General features: G+C 34.4%; 1 protein-coding gene across 1 annotated transcript in view; it reads right to left on the bottom strand.

Annotated features, from left to right (window-relative positions):
• Positions 1-18,455, bottom strand: part of LOC148956491 (uncharacterized) — a 62,079-nt gene extending 43,624 nt beyond the window's left edge. Inside the window, exons 1-2 of the mRNA XM_089091037.1 lie at positions 18,284-18,455; positions 14,790-14,986 (exon numbers count right to left, since the gene is read on the bottom strand). Coding sequence (XP_088947163.1) covers positions 14,790-14,986; positions 18,284-18,455 — 369 coding nt within the window. The remainder of the gene's footprint in view (positions 1-14,789; positions 14,987-18,283) is intronic.
• Between the last annotated feature and the right edge of the window lie 666 nt (positions 18,456-19,121).

Genomic DNA, 19,121 nt, shown 5'->3' on the forward strand with positions numbered 1-19,121 from the left:
AGCATTAAAAAATGGGGGCAAAAAAGTTGGGGGGGCCCTGGGGGCTCTTTGGGGACTGGGGGGCTCGGGGGGGGGGGATCGGGGGACCTTTGGTGCCCAGTGGCTTCCTTCGGGGTTGGGGTAGGGGGATCGGAGCCCTTTGGGGTTGGGGTGGGGGGATCTGAGCCCTTTGGGGTATGGGACCTCACGACACTGTTCAAATGGAACTTGTGTATTAAAACGACCACACTCAAAACCTCTTCTAAAACCTCTTCTAAATCATCTTTTAAAATGTCTCTACCTGTTTCTCCGAAATAATTCCCTAAAATGTCTAAAACGGTTTCGCTCAAATAACCCCTAAACGTAATTTCAGCGTGTTCCTTTTGTTTTTGGCATCCCTGTTTTGTCACATTTCAAATCACTAAGAAACCCTTTTCCCGCTTTAATCTCTTCATCTCATAAATGTTCCTAGCTACACTATTAAGGTTTCGTTAGAATATCAATTTATCTCTCCGACTTAAAGATCAGTGAAGCCGTATTTAAAAATAGAATTTCTATCTCTTTAGACTCCCGCATAATTCCAAGATAACAAGTGATTTCATTTCTAATTCCTGACACTAAAGATCAACGAAGCCTTATTTAAAAATAGAATATTAATTTTTCTCTCTAACCTAAAGAGCGTTTATCCCTCAGACCTAAGATCAAAGAAGCCATACTTGTTTCTTTATTCCCCTTTTCGTAAATCAATAATTCCCCTAGCTATTATGTAAATCAAGCTCTCAAATATTCTCTCCCCTTTCGTGAATCAATAATTCCCCTCGATTATGTAAATCAATTTCATTGAAACCATGAAAATACATCAAAGTGAGAAAAGTACCCTAAGAGTAAAGTGCTTAAAAAATGTTTGTGAATTTGTTTATTAATAAAATACACATATATACAACAATGTCTTTAAATCTTCACTTTAGATTTCTTCTTCGGTGTATAGGCAACTGTCGTAAACCACTAATGCTGGTAAATCATTTGGATTCAGTGTATATTGATCTTGATTGACTGCAAAGTCAGGGTCATATTTTCTACAGTACAATGTAACTTCACTCTTGTCATATCTCTTTGTATAGTCAATGATACTATTTGTATTCATATTATGAAATTCACGAGTTTCAATCTGTCTATTTGAAGCAGTATCGCATACAGTGTTTTCAAATGGTGAATCACATTCAGTAACTTCCGAATAAAAAACACTTGGTTTATAGTCATAATAGGCAGTGTCGTCACAACGATAACGTAAAAACCATATTCTTTTGGTGTTCAAATATCGGAATCGCTGACCCGGCTCCTCCTCCCAGAATAATTTAAATCCACGACAACACCAATCTCATAGCAATAAACTAAAATCATGTGTGGGATTCTTTCTAATCATGGAGGGGTAAGTATTCTCCCTCTTATCACATTTATCATAGAAACAATTGGAGCACAGGTGTTCTCTAGGGTGAGAGTCACAAATCTCCTCAAGACATGAATTACATCCTTTAATTTGTACTGCATAGCCTCTATGTAATTTACAAGGATTACATAATTTGCAATTTTCACTATAGTCATCAATAATTCTGCAATTTTCACATTGAGTTCAACTGCCAAGAGTATACATGCACAATGGACATGTATAGAACATTTTTAGTTTCCGATGTCAACTCTCTCACAGCTAAAACGAAACTGATCGTCCCTGCCGACGGATAAATTCAAGGTGGAGGAAACCATATGTAAGCAAGCCTCTGATTGGCTGAGAAAGGATATGTAACCGAGTCGCTGATTGGCTGAGAAGGATGCACGTACTTCCGGTTTCCTATTCCTGAACACCTTGGCATTCATCCCTAGCGTGCACTTGACCAAAACAACAACAACGAATAAATCCCTCAGGCCTAAGGATTAAAGAAGCCATAATGTCTCTTAATTCCCCTTTCGTGAATCAATAATTCCCCGCCGATTATGTAAATCAATTTCTCAGGTTAGGTTAGCCTAAAGATCAAAGAAGCCATGTTTGTTTCTTAATTCCCCTTTCGTGAATCAATAATTCCCCTCGATTATGTAAATCACCCCATTGTCATTACACCTGGACAAACAACAACTAATAAATCGACCTTGAAACATCCATCAAAGTGAGAAAAATCCTGTTTTTCCATTCTCACTGACAAAAACCACAAAACATCCATAAATTGCTGTACTCGTCGCTGTTTTTTTTCATTCTCACTGACAAAAACCATAAAATAGACATAAATTGATGTTGACATCATTGAAGAACATCAAATAAATTGACCAACACACATAACCGTACAAAAAAACATCCATCAAAGTGAGAAAAATCCTGTTTTTCCATTCTCACTGACAAAAACCATAAAACATCCATCAAAGTGAGAAAAATCCTGTTTTTTCATTCTCACTGACAACGAACCATAAAACAGACATAAATTGATGTTGACATCCATGAAAAACATCAAATAAATTGATCAACACACATAACCGACCAAAAAAACATCCATCAAAGTGAGAAAAATCCTGTTTTTTCATTCTCACTGACAACGAACAGACATCAAAACATGCATAAATTATGTAAAAAAAGTTATAGGTGGCAGCAGGGGTGAGTATTCGGAGTAGCACCTCCCTCTCTACTCAAATATCTTCAAATGTCTTTAAGTATCATTTAACTTCAAATATCGTTAAATATCGTTTATTTTGTATTGATCAATGGGGTTCTCAGCATTTATGTGATTATATAGTTCGTTAAAGCACTTGATACTGAGGTTCAAATATAGTGTTATCTGATACGTAATATGGTTCATGTTTGAAGAAACAACGATCAAAGGTAGCTGTTGTTTTCGTAGACGAAGTTGGGATGAAAATTGCCTGAAGTCTATGGTGAGTACTCTTCGTTGGTTGAGATATGATGAAAATAGATGCTACTTGGTTGTATCTGTACTGGGCAGCTCATTGTAATGCTCGATAACCAATTTGCCATTTACTTCCTGTAATAAAAATAGCAAGGCAGAATCACACGTTCTTTGAAGTAAATACTCATACAATAATTCACACATTAATCGGGTTATAATAAAACAATATAGTTCTCATTGGGAAATTCAATACATAGAAGTTTCTAATAAAATATTAATTCTTTAGCTATAAGTATGGTCTCTTATTATACTTTCTAATATACACTACTACATACACTTTATTTTAACTTTTTTTAACACTTAGTTAATTTTATATTAGATTTAAAATAATCATTTAAACAGAGTTTATGCTACATGGTTAATTTTTTAGGTCTAATTTTACAACTTATTTCATGCCTGCATTGTTCACGCACGTCCGTGCTGTTTAAGAAACGCATGTTGCAGCGTCATAACCACACGGTTTTACGTAAACGATACTACAATGAGGGAACAAGAAATAACAAGGACGAGTGGAAACCTCTATACCCATAAGTTTTCTGATGTCGTCCTTATTTCTTGGCTTAGGCGTTATCATGGGGCTCCGGGTTTAACCGCTGAAATGCAGAGGTGTTCTTCTTTGTTTCCCCGTGTTCTTCTCTTGGATTTTCCATAATTACAAGTCAACATATGGGGCATCATATTCGCCTTTCGAATAAGGTCATTAGATGCAGGATTCCAAGCTTGCCCGCGTAGATTCCAGTTGATGCTTGGCAAAGAATATAAGCGTAATGAAGAACTGACATCAATAGTTTTTTAGAAGGCTATGGTTTGAGCAAACCCTTCAGCACTAAATAAATAAATATAATATTAAAGTCTTATTAGAATCCGTTAAGCGAGAAACACCTTCACATTAATGGGGAATTCCTTTTGGGTTTTACTTAGTCGCCATTGGACATACACAGGGTTTCAATCCATGTATCTTAACTGATCAAATGGTTTTAAAATTTTACATATTATTATTGAGATATAATTCCACATCCACCGTGAAATTCTACATATAAACGTACCAATAGCCAACTTTAGGTACATATATTTCTCGAGTAAGAAACACATGAATAAGCAAGCGTGCAGCACGTAATTACACTGGTATCCTATTTTATGTGTAGGCCTAAAACTATTATAATCTGCACTAGGACAAAATATTTCATACAATTAGACGCTTCTGTACTGATAATATCTTGTTTCGGATACTATCCATCTTAGTTAGGGCATGGGTCGAATTTTTTTTTTTTATAGAAAATTCCAGGAGACCTGAGTCAGTATAGGTAAGATATAATGTGACTGACTTGCGAAAATATGTCACAAAAATTAGAACACAAGATATGTTATAGATACACCAATGAAATTAAAGAACATTTTTGTCACAGAACTATAGAACAGTGATCTCTCTGTTATTGTATATGTCATAGATATAAACTAGTGGAATTAAATTTTTCGCCCAGGAGCTAAAGACATTAATGTCTCTGTTTCTGTTTGGAAGTAATGTTTAACACAGAGCTGTAGGACAGCATACGTCATTGATATAATATAATGAAATTAAAAAGCTTTTCTTTTTTTTCGCCTCGGAACTGTAAGAAAGGAAACTCTCTGTTTCTCTTTCAAAGCATTCTGATCCAAAAAACGAAAACTTAACTAGCTCACAGAAGTTTCTATTCAACCTTTAAGTATTGTTTTGACTGACCCTGATTGGCATAAAAATACTAATTTCTTACACTTGAAGGACTGAGAAATATCCCTTCCTACGGTCGTTTATAAAAAAAACTACAAAAAACAATCATGGGATTTGAGTTCCTCCCCAGGCTTCCCACAAGACATGGTCCAACGCCAGTTGTCGTCTTCAGTCGACCAGTATCTTCCTACCTTTGGTTATTTTCTGTTCCAACCTTTCTCTCTGATCACCAGTGTTTTGACATTACTCGTATTATTTTTTTTTTCATTAATATTGACTTGGTTAACTTTACTTGCACACTTTTAAATTCATTATGTTGTTAAATTTAACATATTTGAAATTTGTCTTTACATTAATTAGGGATATTTCCATCTGTCAGATTTTTTACCCATTCTACCAGACTGTGTCGTCATTTTCTCCTCTGTTTCTTGCGGTTTTTTCTTTTTCGGTTTTTCTAACGAAATAAGGTCAAACTTCTTGTATTGTTTTATCCAAAATTCTTGCCCTTTTAATTTCGTTTGTTTCCCGTGTGCGGCTGCTGAGGTCGGTCTTGATTTCCCTATTTCTTTAGCTACTGTATGGTCTGATTCGCCATCAGACTCTTTGGAACTAGTTTCCGACGAATCTGGATTAGAACTTGTAGAGGTGGCACTTTTTGAGGTATCACCTGCCCTTCCTTCGTAAATTTCTACTCCTCTAGAATTAGAAGGTTTATTCTCTAAGTCCTCGCCTTGAGTTTTCAACTCGGGAGATTTGAAAGATTCTTGAGGGCTTTGGGAGGAATCAATAGTTTTTGCGGGGTTCCTCCAGTGTTTGAATGCCATGTCCTCAGGGGGATGGGGCATTTTTTGCACTAGGGCTTTCCTCCATGAAGTCCACTTTTTAGGTTTGACCTTGGACACAGTTATATCAGGATATTGATCTTGCTGGTCATCCTTTGGAGTTTTATTCCCGGGCAATGTACTTTGACTCGTTTTTATGTGAAAATTTATGAGATGCATAGCCTCTCGCAGGTTTGTTTTAGTTAAATCTTTGGGAGAGGTTTACTTTATAGTAATATCGGTGGTTTCTACAGCTCTATTTAATTCTTCCTGTAAAGACAGGGGCCTTTCTATCTGTGTTGCAGGGGAAACCATATCGTCTGGAAATCTTTTTGGGGGACATGGGGTCAAAATTCCATCTGGGAAAAATTGGGTTTTTGGAGATATTGTATAATCTAAATCTCCTACGCTCGCCGATGAATAACTTTTTGGAGTTTTTGGCGTTCTTATTCCAAGAAAAAGTCCTGGTATTAGGGATTTTTTCTTAGGAACAACTAGATTTTCCATTGCTAGAAATTCTTCAAAGTTTTGTTCATCACTGTCATTCTCGGAATAGTCTTGCTTGAAATTAAAGGGTTTTAGCTCTGCCAATCTTGATCTAGGGGGCTCATTTTCCGAATCTGAAGAATCAGTAGAAGAGAGATGTGATACCCAACTCTCTGGAAATTGGGCTCTTTTTATTCGGCTAACATGCGCCTTGTAAGTTCTTCCACTATCGGGGTTTTCCATTTTAAAAGTATATTCATTATCGTACTTTTTGACTATTCTGTACGGTCCAGAATATTTGTTGGAAAGTTTTTTTCCTTCCATTTTTGCCTCGTTCTTTAGGTAAACGAAGTCTCCTACTTTGAAATTTATTGTCCCCTTAACTTTGGGTTGGCTTCTAAGCGCTTGGTTTATTTTATATTTTCCAACTGTTGTCTATCTATTTTATACGCTCTCTTCATTCTATTTATGAATTCTTGTTTGTAATCTTCTGAGATGTTATCATATTGACGAGATTCAATAATTTTATTATACGGGATTTTGAAATCACGACCAAAAAGTAAATAAAATGGATGGTCTTTGGTTGTTTCGGAATATGCAGCTTTGATTTCGTTGGTTAAATAAGGTAAGAATTTATCCCAGTAACCCCGGTTGTTATCTTTATAAAAAATTAAAAAAGTCAAAAAAATTTTATGTCTGTCTTATATTTTACAAATATCTTGTGGGTGGTACGGCGCAGTCACCATTTTATATACAATGAGAAAACTCATAAAGTCTTTTGTTACTTTTGAAACAAAATTGCTCCCGTTGTCACTAAAAATTTTATTAGGAATGCCAAATTGTAAAATAACTTTGCTAATGCCTTACTTGTGGCATAAGCACCTTGATTTTTTAAAGCTTTTGCAAAAGTAAATCTGGAAAAATGATCTATAACCGAAAGAATACAAGTAAGGCCTCTGCTAGAAACAGGTAAGCCTCCACTTGTCCCGTATACGTCAAATGAGATAATATCGAAGGGGTACTTTGCTACCGGGACCCTTCCCATTGGAGGATTTGGATAAGCTGGGGGGATATTTGCTTTCTTTTTATATTTTCCAAAGACAAGGGACAATAGTTAATCTTATTTTCTTTTACTGCGTCTTTGACTTTGTTTTTCTTACATTTATGTTTGCTTTTAGCAATTATAGCGTTGACTTCATTTTCCTCAGATTCCTATAGAATATTTTATGGGTATCGACTCAAAAATTCGCAAGCTGCATTTTGTCCGTCTTTTAAATGTTCAAATTCATAATCTAGGTCTTGGATTTTCAAAATCCATCTAGCTAGAATGCCTGTTGGGTTTTTAAATGTGCGCAGGTACTGCAATCCTTTATGGTCTGATCGCAGCATAAGTTTTCTACCAATTAAATAATGTCTAAGTTTGTCCAAGTAGTGGATAATAGATAATAATTCTAAATTTGTGGTGGAATGACTGCTTTCACTTCTTGATAAGGTTTTACTCGAATAGCATGTAACTTTTTTGATTTGTTTTTGTATAGGCATTCCCTCAAGGAGATCGGGGTTTTCTACCGTGACCATTTGTAAAAGAATTGCACCAATGCCCTTTTAAGAAGCATCAGTTGTAACTACAAATCCTCCGTTTTTAAAATCGGGGGTTGCTAATATTGGTTCAAAAGTGAGGGTCTTTTTGAGACGGTTTAAAGAAGGTTAAGCTTCCTGGGACTAAGTAAAATTATTGGATTTCCCTTTAGTTAATTCGGTATGGGGTTTTGCAGTTTGCGCGTAATTGTGTACAAATTTTCTAAAGTAGCCAGTAAGGCCTAAAATTCCCCTTAATTCTTTCATAGTTCTGGGGGGCTTGAGGTTTTCAACATATTTTATTTTATCAGGGTCTGGGGATATCTCTACCTGGGTTACTACTACTCCTAAAAATTTAACTTTTGATTGAAATAAATATACTTTCTCGGGCCGGCATTTTAAATTGCCTTATCTGAAATTCTCGAACACCTTAGCTAACGTTGCTAAGTGTTGTTCAGTGTTTTCCCCCGCGCATATGATATAATCAACAAAATGAATTATATTCTTTAGTCCTCTTAACGGTTGCAATAGGGGTCTACATAGCGCTTGAACTTGTTTTAAGCCCAAATGTTACCCTTAAGTATTCATAAGAACCATATTCGGATGCTGAAAATGCAGTTTTATGGACATCCTTTTCGGCTATTTTCCCTTGGTGGTAGCCTTGGGTAAGGTCCAAAGAAGTAAAAATTTGGTTTTTGTTTGAAATTGAGTCAAGGATATCATCCATTTTTGGTAGAAGGACTTTATCGCTAACAACTTGTTTGTTGATAGCCCTAGAATATATTACTAGTCTAATATCTCCATTCTTTTTTTGTAATAGAATCACTGGTGCGTTCTACGAACTCATACATGGTCGTCAAATTTCTTTTTTTTCTAATTCATGGATTTTATTTTTAACCACTCTTTTTGCTTATATGGCACACGATATGGCTGTTTTGCTACAGGATTACCAGTTGTTAAAATTGAATGTTCATAAAATGGTATTAGCCCGAAGTCATCTTAAGATGCAAAGAATACATCCTTAAAATTCCATAATAATTCGCATAATTTTTTCTTAAGTTCCAAGTCCGTAATATGATCCATATTAAATTTGTTTAAAAATTGCGATTTAGTTAAAGGATATTCGTTATTTGGAGTATTAATACCGTTAACTAGGTTTCTTTTAGAATTTTCCCATCTATTTAAATCATTCTCCGTTAAAACCTGGATTTGGACTAAACACGTCCCCTTTTTAATTGTAATTGTATCATTTTCATGGTTATTGGTTACCCAGATAAAACCTTCCCCTTTGTCATAAGATATAATCTGTTCCTAGCATAACAGTTTTTCAGGTATTTAAGACGGTGATGTAGACCATATTTCTGATTTCTGAACCATTGGTTCGACCCTCTGTGATATTTGAATTTTTTTCATGGTTTTGGTAGAGAATTTTTTTTCCTTATCGTGAATCCGTAATATTTTTCTTTATCTTCATTATTTATTAGATTCATACAGGCGCTATGCTGTGCTATTGCGGCATCATTCGGCGTCACGTTGGGTTTTACTATGTTCTTCCATAATTCCGCTATTTTCTTTATTTCGTTTGATCTGTACTGTTGCATATTTCCTATTTTTATTTTCGCGTATTCAATACTTCTGTTATTTAAATTTCCTTCATTTCTGCAATATCTATCTGGGTAATTGAACAAATTTCCAATTATACCATGTCTTTGCGAGACATGAGGTTCAAAATACTGCGACATTAAACCACTAGAAATTTTTTTTACTGTTACGTTGTTTTCGTAATCTCTGTTACGATTTCTTAGGATAGAATTTTCTTCCCCTACCTTAGCTGGGTAGACAAGCCTCTCATTTGCTACGTCTAAAAGTATTCTATTAGACCTTAGAAAATTTGCGCCCATAATAGCCTCATATGGAAAATTATCACATATAATAAAATTTGTCATGAACGTTCTATTGTCTCTTTTTACGTTTAGGCAAATTGACCCTTTTACATTTAACTTATGACTTGTCACGCTTGTTAAATTGGGATTATTAGGGTTCCTCTGTCGCCTAATATGAAGAGGCAACATATTGAATACGCAAGAGTTTATGATACTAATTGTTGCACCTGAGTCAATCAAAGCCTTAAAATAAACATTTTCTACACAAAAATCATTAAATATAAGTAACTTGTTATTAATATCGATACAAGACGGCACTAATAATGTCTTGGACCTATTAAATATTCCGGGCACCCTCTGGGTCCAATTTATATTTCTGAGCGGCCTGAAGCGTTTCCCTGAGAATTTATTTCATGTATCGGTGCCTGTAATAGATATTCAGACGTATTAGGTTCCGTAGGCATATTTAATTGATTTACGTCTGTCTGTCTTCTCCATGTATTATTATGGTAATTTGGAATTCTCCTGTCAGTGCCGTTTACTGGCGTTGACTGCCTATGCCGTTGGCTTGGAAAATTTTCATTTCCCATCGACAAATTTTCGTGACTTCTATATGGCATTCTTTCATTATATTGGCTTTGGCGAGTATCTGGGTTTTCAAATCGGTAATTAATTTGTCTGCTGGGGGGAGGGTTATACAAATTCGGTTGGTATGCATTATAAGGTACTGATTGGCGCAATCCCCCCTGGCTATAGCCTATTGCACGACCGGTGCTAAAATTTGTTCTTCCAAACAAATGGTTGCCGTAATTTTGCGTGTTACCGACAGAAATTCTTGGTATGCGATTGGTGACATAATGGCACTCTCTGGCGATATGGAAAACACGATTACAATTATAGCAACTTATTATTGTAGGGTTTTTTCCATAATTAGATTGTTTAATAGGCTGAAAGCGTACTGTTTTCTGCCTCGCGGGTTATGGCGTTTTGTTTCTTTTTGGCACTGGGGAGTTATCCCTTGAAAAGAAATTGGGGGATGCCTGATCGCCCTTGAAGATTAGGTTCATGTTTGAGTCACCTAGGCTATTTATTTTTGCGTTACTATGGTTAGCGACCATCGTATCCACTTCGATCAATCGCTCTACCTCCTGAACTGCAAGATCCAACGTCTGAATATTTTTGGATATTACTGCTCTATATAGTTTTGGGGGTAGCCCTTGCAAAAAGTTATTTAGTATGAATTTTTCATACAATTGTCCTGAACCACTTCCGTATTTTGCTTCTACAGAAATGCGTATAATATCCAGGTATTCTCGTATATTCTGTGAAAAATCAAAGTTCACCGCTCCGTGTTTTAATTTATTTATTGAACTGGTTTCTATAAATCTCTCTTTGAATGCTTTTAACAAGTCATCAACCGTATTTATTGGCAAGTTGGCGTTATTGCCTATGGTATGTTCGACCTGTTTTATAAAGATTAAGGCCTGGCCTTTTAATCGTAGTAGTAGCATGTCTTTTAATGATCCAACGTCCGTTTTTGTTAGTTGTACGAACTGGGTCAATTGGATATTAAATCGTTAATATCCGATTGACCATTGTACTCTGGTATAGATTTTGCTATTTCTATATTTTTTGTGACTAACTTCTGCGTTATTAATAAATCGTTTAGTTCGTCCATTTTTTTTGAATTAATTGAAAATAAATTTATTTTTACTTAATCTATTTTGGGGGATGCTATTATCTCCTATGAGATATAAGGGTTTTACTGTCGTAGCTTAGCGGCAATGGGTCTAATCACTTTTCTTATATGTCTGTATCGTTCCCAATAATTAAATTCAAATTACAAAGTTTCATAGCCTAATTATTTCGCATTTTTGTCTCTAACTTCCAACTCGTGCCATTTGTAGCGATAAAAAAGATTGATATTTGTGGCAGTAGAAAAGTTTCCAATATCGGTGCTTATACCACGGGAGATTGTGTGAACTAGGCTAGCACCGATCTCAATTAGTGGGAGAAAATTTATTGTGTAGACATATAAATGTGGCCTCTTTTTTCTCGAGCTATCTGGAGATCCGAATCCCTCTAGGAGCGTTTACCTTGGAGACATACGAACTAATGGCCTATGATCAGACTAAATGCAGACATATAAAATGAAATAGACACAGATAAAAAGGGCAATAGATTTATTGAACTTACATACTTAGTTGCACTGCAATGGGTCACTTCAGATGACAATAACGGTGACAACGACGGAAGAGTATAAGAATTTTGTCTGAATGATCTTAACTCTGATCTGTTAATAATCTTAAAAAATACTTCTTCACCACCATCAAACATAGCTCTTTAGTCCTGCGCTATGAGGACTGGCTCACCATTGGCCCAAGAGGACCAAGGATGTAAATTTTTCATCCAATGAATTCTTTTGAATATTTTTGATGATTCAAGCGTTCACACGGTTTTTTGCCATTTAAACTTCCTGCAAAAGTGACTACACTTTTTCTCTTTGCTGATTAAGGACTTTTCCATTTTTGCAACTAGATTTAGCTTAATTATAAGAAATCCGAATTATCTTTAGAAAGAAGGAATTTTATTTTGGTATTTCAAATACATCGCATCTCACTCATGGTACATATGCAGGTTGTCAAAAAGTTGTAACAGCCATGACTTAGAAACAGTTTGGTGTGCGTGAAGTTGAAACTAACAGAGCTTGTTGTGTGGGATAGGGAACTAACCAAAAGAAAAAAGTGCATCCTAATGCTTCTCCTTCAATTTATATTACTACTAAGCTTACTGCTATTGTTATTACTTCTTCTACTACTACCATGGCCATTAAATCTAAGGCTACTACTATTAATTCTACTGCTCCTACTGCTACTACTTCTACTAAAACTAAGGGTATGGGCGAAAATTTTGGAAAATATTAAGATTGTATTAAACTTAACCAAAACACACTATGCCCACACAGGTTGTCAAGAGGACGTATCAGAAATGCTTCAGGAACTGTTGACGATATTAGGTTGAAACTTTCAGTGTGTGTTGAAGGGGATATTGAAGAAACCAAAGGTGCTTTGCCCATACTGCTACTTATGCTGCAACAATTATTGATTCTACACAAGCTAAGGGTATTAAGGTGAAGCTTTCAAGGGATATTTCGGTGGATGTTGAACTAAATCGAAACGAACTACGAGCATTTAGATTTTCAAAAAAGAGACAAAGCAATATCTCAAAAACAGCTTAAATTATGAAGTTACACCCTTAAGGTAAGTTGGGGTGGATTTTGAACACACCAAAATGCACTATGTTTATACTGTTAATACTACCACAACGAGGAGTTTAAATAAAACGAAAAAACTATGTGCATGCAAGTTTTCAAAAAGGTATATAAGCAGTATCATAGGCAGTGCCGCTCTATAAGAGCTAAAAATATCATTGAAACTGTTAAAGGAGCTAATTCGATGGGATATTAAAAATACTAATTCTCTTAGTAAGTGTCAAAAGAGACAGGAGGTTAAGCAGTCCTCCTCCCAAGCCATTCATTTTCCAAACACATCCAGTCAAAATCTGACGCCGCCATTTTGTTCAGAATAGTAGAACAGTCCAGTAGCTAATTTTCAATGGATATTAGATATGTAAACCCCCCAGAATTATGCAATTGGTCCATTATGATTTAAAACTAAATGTTGCTTTAAAACTAAATCAAAAGGCATTGTGCGTTTGGTTGCCAATAAGATACCTTAGCAATATATTGAGAATCACAGGTGATATTAAGTTGAAACTTTCGGGGCTAGTACTATTAGTACTTCTGCTCTTATATCTTAAATAAATTAAAAGAATGTATGTGTATCCAGGTTGTCAATGAGAATACATAGAATTTCTTGGGAATGATATTTAGTTTTATTTTTCAGGGGAACTTTCAGGTCAAGCTTTTCCAAAATACAAACAGCAACGCAAACTATAATTTCTTATAGAAAAAAGCGAAAATGTAAAATATTTTTCATGAAAAAAGAATATGTTAATAAAAAGCGAACAGAAATTAATTTAAGAAACTTTTTTCCACAAAACAAGCTTTACAAAGAAAGGTAAAGAACTCCATTAAACCAAAATTAGCAGAAATAAAATCAAATAACCTTCCAAGCGTAAAACTACCAAAAATTACAATAATTAAATAAATAAAACCCAAAACTAACTGAAATTACTATAAATAACCGAGTCAGACTCCAAACGAGAAAAAATCAACACAAGTAGAGCTGACAACCCTTATGCCATCTCAAAACCAGAACATAACTTGCACTTTACTGAAAAACAAATACAGTTATATATAATTTCTACTTGATTGTATTGGTTTTCCACTTGCTCCCTCAAAAGCTCTCAAAAAGATCTTCTAGTTACTAAAGCAACTGTAAAATGAGCCAGTAGCTCTATATTCTATAAAAAATATATAAAACTGGCCTTCAAAAAAGTGTGTCACTTACCTAAATACCTGTTCCCATAGTATTAATTATCAGCACACTACTGGAAAAGAAAAAGTATTTTCCATAATATCTCAAGAATAGAAGAAATTATTGATGCGCCTTTTCCTTATACAATACAATTTTCAGTACAAATTCAAAGAGAAGGTCAGATGCACATTGTTTGTATTTTAGTTTTAAGGTAAGTTGTAAGGTCATCTTGACTATCTTTGAGGAAAACATATTTGATTATTTGATTGTGTCCGTGGTTTTTCAAAATTATTAGACAAAGTATATTAATTTGACAAATATGAGGCATTGTTTTGGTTATTCCTTTTTAGGTTGTTTTCTATAGAAAACTTAGTTTGTTATGAATAAATTCTGTAAGTAATTTAAACAACTTTGAATAGATGTTTTAACTATATTTAACTCTTTTGCCGACGGGCAGGAGAGGAAAATCATGACAAAAATTTTATTTTTACAATGAGATTTTTCAATTTCATCTCGGTTGGTCATTCCTAATTATACTTATAAGTTCGGATCTTAAACCATTACGGCTTATGATTGCGTGCTGAAAATAATAAAAACAATAAGTGATTAATATTGAAAGTCCATCTTAATTTCAAGTATTATAGGCTCTTTCATAAAATCCTCTTTATTAAAGTTTCGGTATTTGGAGTTTTGCTATTCGAAGCAACTTCAAAGAATTCCATTCCTGTCAAATGCGCAGATGCTACCAGTATATTAGTTTTCTTTATGATTCAATAAAGACCAATAGCTTTAAACAAAAAAAAAGCCAACTGCTGCAAAGGTTAAAAGTAAAAAATAAATAGAATGAAGTCAAAGATTATGAAGACATAAAATTAACCATGAGAAAGTATAATGAAGAGTAATAAAAACAAAGACAGCAGTAGTAAAGGATAAATATTTTTTTTTACCTTGAACCGCTCACCAGTCACCTCATCAAAAACTTGACAAAAGGTCAATGTGCAGCACGAAGCCAAAAACATGTATGTAATTGAGAGCAGGAGTCCAAGAGCCACAGCGAAAATTTCACCATGTTGCCGATAAGTATGTCTGTAGAGATTTTTTGTTGGACTAATGGACGACGAGAGGTACTTGTTAATGATACATTCTAGAAGCAAAATAACCTAGGAAAAGCTAATGAATAACTTAGTGAGGAACGGGTTATTATGGAATGGCAAATATTTAATTTATATGCTGTAATTGAAATCTCAAAGTGTTTTTTCTATACTCTGATTTTTTTCTATACTCTATTTAATAGAAAATGATGATCGCCCACGGAACCGTCATTTACTTTCCAGGGGGGGGATAGGCACAATGTATTTTTTATGTCGTTTTGTATAGTTGTCAACAACAGCAAAGGACATATATGCATTCAAGTAGTTCCTTAATGCCGCAAATAGTGATATTTTGACACATTTTTGAGAATTTTTTTTTGCAAAGAAATAGATATGGCTTTAACAAGATTTAATGACATGAATGTAATGGAGCGCGATGTAATGAATATACAATTTGTCATTTTAAACTTTGCTTTGAAAATAAAGCTAATCTATAGCTTTTTTCCGATTAAATTCTCGTAATTAACTGCGAAACTTTCCCAAAATATTTCAGAAAAAGAAACAAAATTGGAAAAAATTCAAATATGGAAAGCTTGCAATTTTGTCCGAAAAGTGCTGATACCTACTAAAATTTATGCAAAGTAATTACTGAGTCCCCAGAAGATAACTTTGTTACGACATTCAAGTAGCTATCTTATTTTTTTTTTTTTTTTATTATAGTGTCATGGACATAATTCGGTAAGGTATTTTAATCCTTATGAGCATCATTTGTAATTCCCTTCATTGTATTATGATTAGCTCATTCAGAAAAGAAAAACATTGGAAATTCTGTAGCGAAAAGTTCCCCAATGATGAGGTACTATCAGTCTAACATCCAGAAAATTTCCATAGTCCAACTGATTTACTAAACGGTAAAGTTACAAGTAGGCTAGTGCAGACTATTGAAGACGTTTATGGTTTTGCTAAGCCTCGGAGCTAAGGATCAAATCCATCCCACATTTCATTGCAAATTGTTCGAAAGCTTGCTTAGAAAAGTAAAAGGCTAGAAATAAATATATAACAAATCTACCTGTAAACAAATAGACTAAAGATTAATAGCACTACTGGCGTTCCTAAGATGAACCATCATCCAAAATCAAAGATTGGGACGGAACAAATAAATCTAAGAAAAACCATTGCAAAACATGTTTACGAAAGATAGTGATGTCTCTAATAGAGAGCCATGTACACTGAATGTATTTTTTTTTCTTGTCACTTCGTAAAAAACGAGGAAAAACTAGAGCCCAAAAATTTGTCAAAATTACTTTTTCGATTAGCTTGAAACTTAAATCGTTTAGTCCTAGGCAAATGTATTCATGGTGACTAAATACCGCTACTATTTCCTTATAGTGCTCTAATTATGTGACTGTATGATTGGACTATATAATTTAGAATGGGTAACTTTATTTTGATAAAGCTCATTATGGATGTCAGAATACGGTGGAAAAATTAGCAGGCTCCACGATTCACAGGGCCACCATTCCAATACGGGTGATCCCCACTACATTCCAGACGTGCTAGTAGCGCAGACTAAATATAAGTAGTATTTTACCTACCATTTTGCGCAGGCCCCCTGTACTTTCAAGTAATTGGGTTACCAGGGTAATTTGCCTATTACAATGAGCTCTACATGGCTTGGCAGACATTTTTTTTTTATTATGACATCGATTTTTTGTGTGTCAGTCGATTAGAGAAAGTTGTCGATTAGTCCAATATAATAACTTTATTGGTGGGTTTTCTAAAAAAAAAAATTTGTCATGATACAATTTTCTTAATTTAAAAAAAAAAAACCCGATATAATTTCCCCACAGTGCATTCCAATTTTCATTATGCATTAAGACATTGTTTATAGTACACCATATATTTTTAACTTTTGAAAACAATGGATTTATCTATTTTCAATGTGAGTACATTTTTCATTCTTTTATTTCCAAAAAAAAAAATTAAGAAAAACGTTTTACTAGTAAATTCAAATTTCAGAGGGACAGCCCCCTCCCCTCCAACAACACAAAATCTTAAGAATATGACGACTGTATTCGATAGAAACGTCAAAGCACGCTTTTTTTCTATTATGTAAATAAAATCTATCCATCATAGGTATGTTTACAAGTTTTAATTTTTTTGAAAAACAGTTCTTTATCATTCAGAAATAAAGCTTTTTCCTAACATGATGTATTTTTCTGCTTTGAATGAAAAGCTTGCGTGTTACAAAGAGTGTGAGAGTTTTTTTTGGGGGGGGGGGTTAAATTTCACAGGCCCGGGCTATACACGGGGGTGGTCGACTTCCGCGGTCCCGGCGGATGACTTTGGGAAAAATGAGTGTGGGAGGGGGGCCTAGATGCCCTCCATTTTTTTTTTTTTGGGTTAATTAAAAAGGACATTATAACTTTTAATTTCCGTTCGAATGGGACTCCAGATAGGAGCTTTTAACTTCTATAGTAGGGTTCTCTGATGATGTGATTTTCATTAAAGTTCTATGAGTTTTAGAGGGATGTTTTTCCCCCTTTTTCGAAAACAAGGCAAATTTTTCTCAGGCGTGTAACTTTTGACCGCTATAGCTAAACTTGATGAAACTGATATATTTGAAATCATAAGGATTCACTCTTTACGCTAAAGTTTTTTATTGTTTAAAAAAAAAAAGTTGTGAGACACGGTCAAACTTTAGCTTAAAGAGCAATGCGATGTGGAGGGGTACATGCCCATTAAAATTTGTAATAATTTCTTTTCGTTTTAATTACGCTCCTTACTTTAAGTTTAAAAAAAAAAACTTTTTTTTTATTTGAGTTCTTATCGTTTTTTATTTAATTTAGCTTTTATTTGAACAAAAATTTTACTTTTCTTTTCCTAAATGGATATCTTTACAAATTAACTTCTATATTCCTGTATTTTTCTTCTGGCAAAAAAATACAAAGTTGCATATTTTTGCAGATATGAGCTTGAAAGCTATATAATAGAGTTTTCTGATACGCTGAATCCGCCGGTGTGATTTTCATTAAAATTCATTCCCTTGTTGGGAGTGTTTCCCCCCTCTTTAAAAAAAAAAAAAAAAGACTCTCAAGTAAGGTTTTTTAAAATTTCGTAGCAAAACCCAGTTTTTGTTGAATTAAGATTCAGTTGCTCAAAAAAAGTAATTGAAACCCTCTGATTTTTAAATAAATATGTTATTTAAAGTACTTTAAATGCCTAACATAAACTGAATTATTTTCCAAACCCAAAATGCATTTTTTTCATGCTAAATTTTTGTCTTTTTTTAAAGGAAAAGTATACGTGCTACAATGCCCCTCTTGAAAAGAAGGCGAGATGGAGCAAACCTGCACTAATGCAAGCCACAAGGTCATCTATTTTCAAATATGCTGCTGGTAGAACTACACATGACCTGGACCAACCAATAGCCGCGAATATTTCAATGCCAGGGTCCTCTGACCCCAGTGTTAGCGCCACGCAACTTGGAAGGATACTTGAAAAGGGAATGGGCTGCTTCATATATCTCAACCTCATCAGATCAAGATAAGAGGGACACTCTCCTTCAAGTCATGCCAGGGACTTCTGGTGTACAGCCGGAGCTTGTAAGTGTATATATTTTTTCTATCCCTATTTTCAAAAATAAGGTAAATTTTTTCGGGCGCATAGCTTTTGACGAATAAAACTTAAAATTTGTTTCTAAACTATTTCATTTTCTTTCATTAACCAGATTAGCGGTATATAAAAGAATGCTTATCACGAATTTCTATATAAAAAAACAACAACAAAAAAACCTGACCTCTAATATTAAACCAACGACTATTTATAAGGAAAAAATTCAAATTTTCATTTTAAACAAAAACTAACTATTTGAAAAAAAAAACAAAAACGATTTTCAATTTCAAAGATTAAAAGCCCATTTAAGATTACATTTTTTAGTCAAAACCTTTTAACGCGCAGCCGCTACTTATAACATATCCCAACGCTTTTTAATACGCTTTGAACCTTAAGTAAGGGTTTCCATGTAACAGGAAGAAGGTTTTTAGCAATCTCCAATTATGTATTTTACAATTATACGAGGAAAACATTAATTTGAACCAACTCAGGCAATTATTTTCGTTGAAAAAAGATGCATTTGAGAACAGAATTTGAGGCTGTTCTATTTGAACAGTGTTGTGAAGTCCGATA

Source organism: Artemia sp. Qi Xiang Cuo, chromosome 1 (assembly GCF_049724085.1).
Source record: "Artemia sp. Qi Xiang Cuo chromosome 1, ASM4972408v1, whole genome shotgun sequence".
NCBI lineage: Eukaryota > Metazoa > Arthropoda > Branchiopoda > Anostraca > Artemiidae > Artemia > Artemia sp. Qi Xiang Cuo.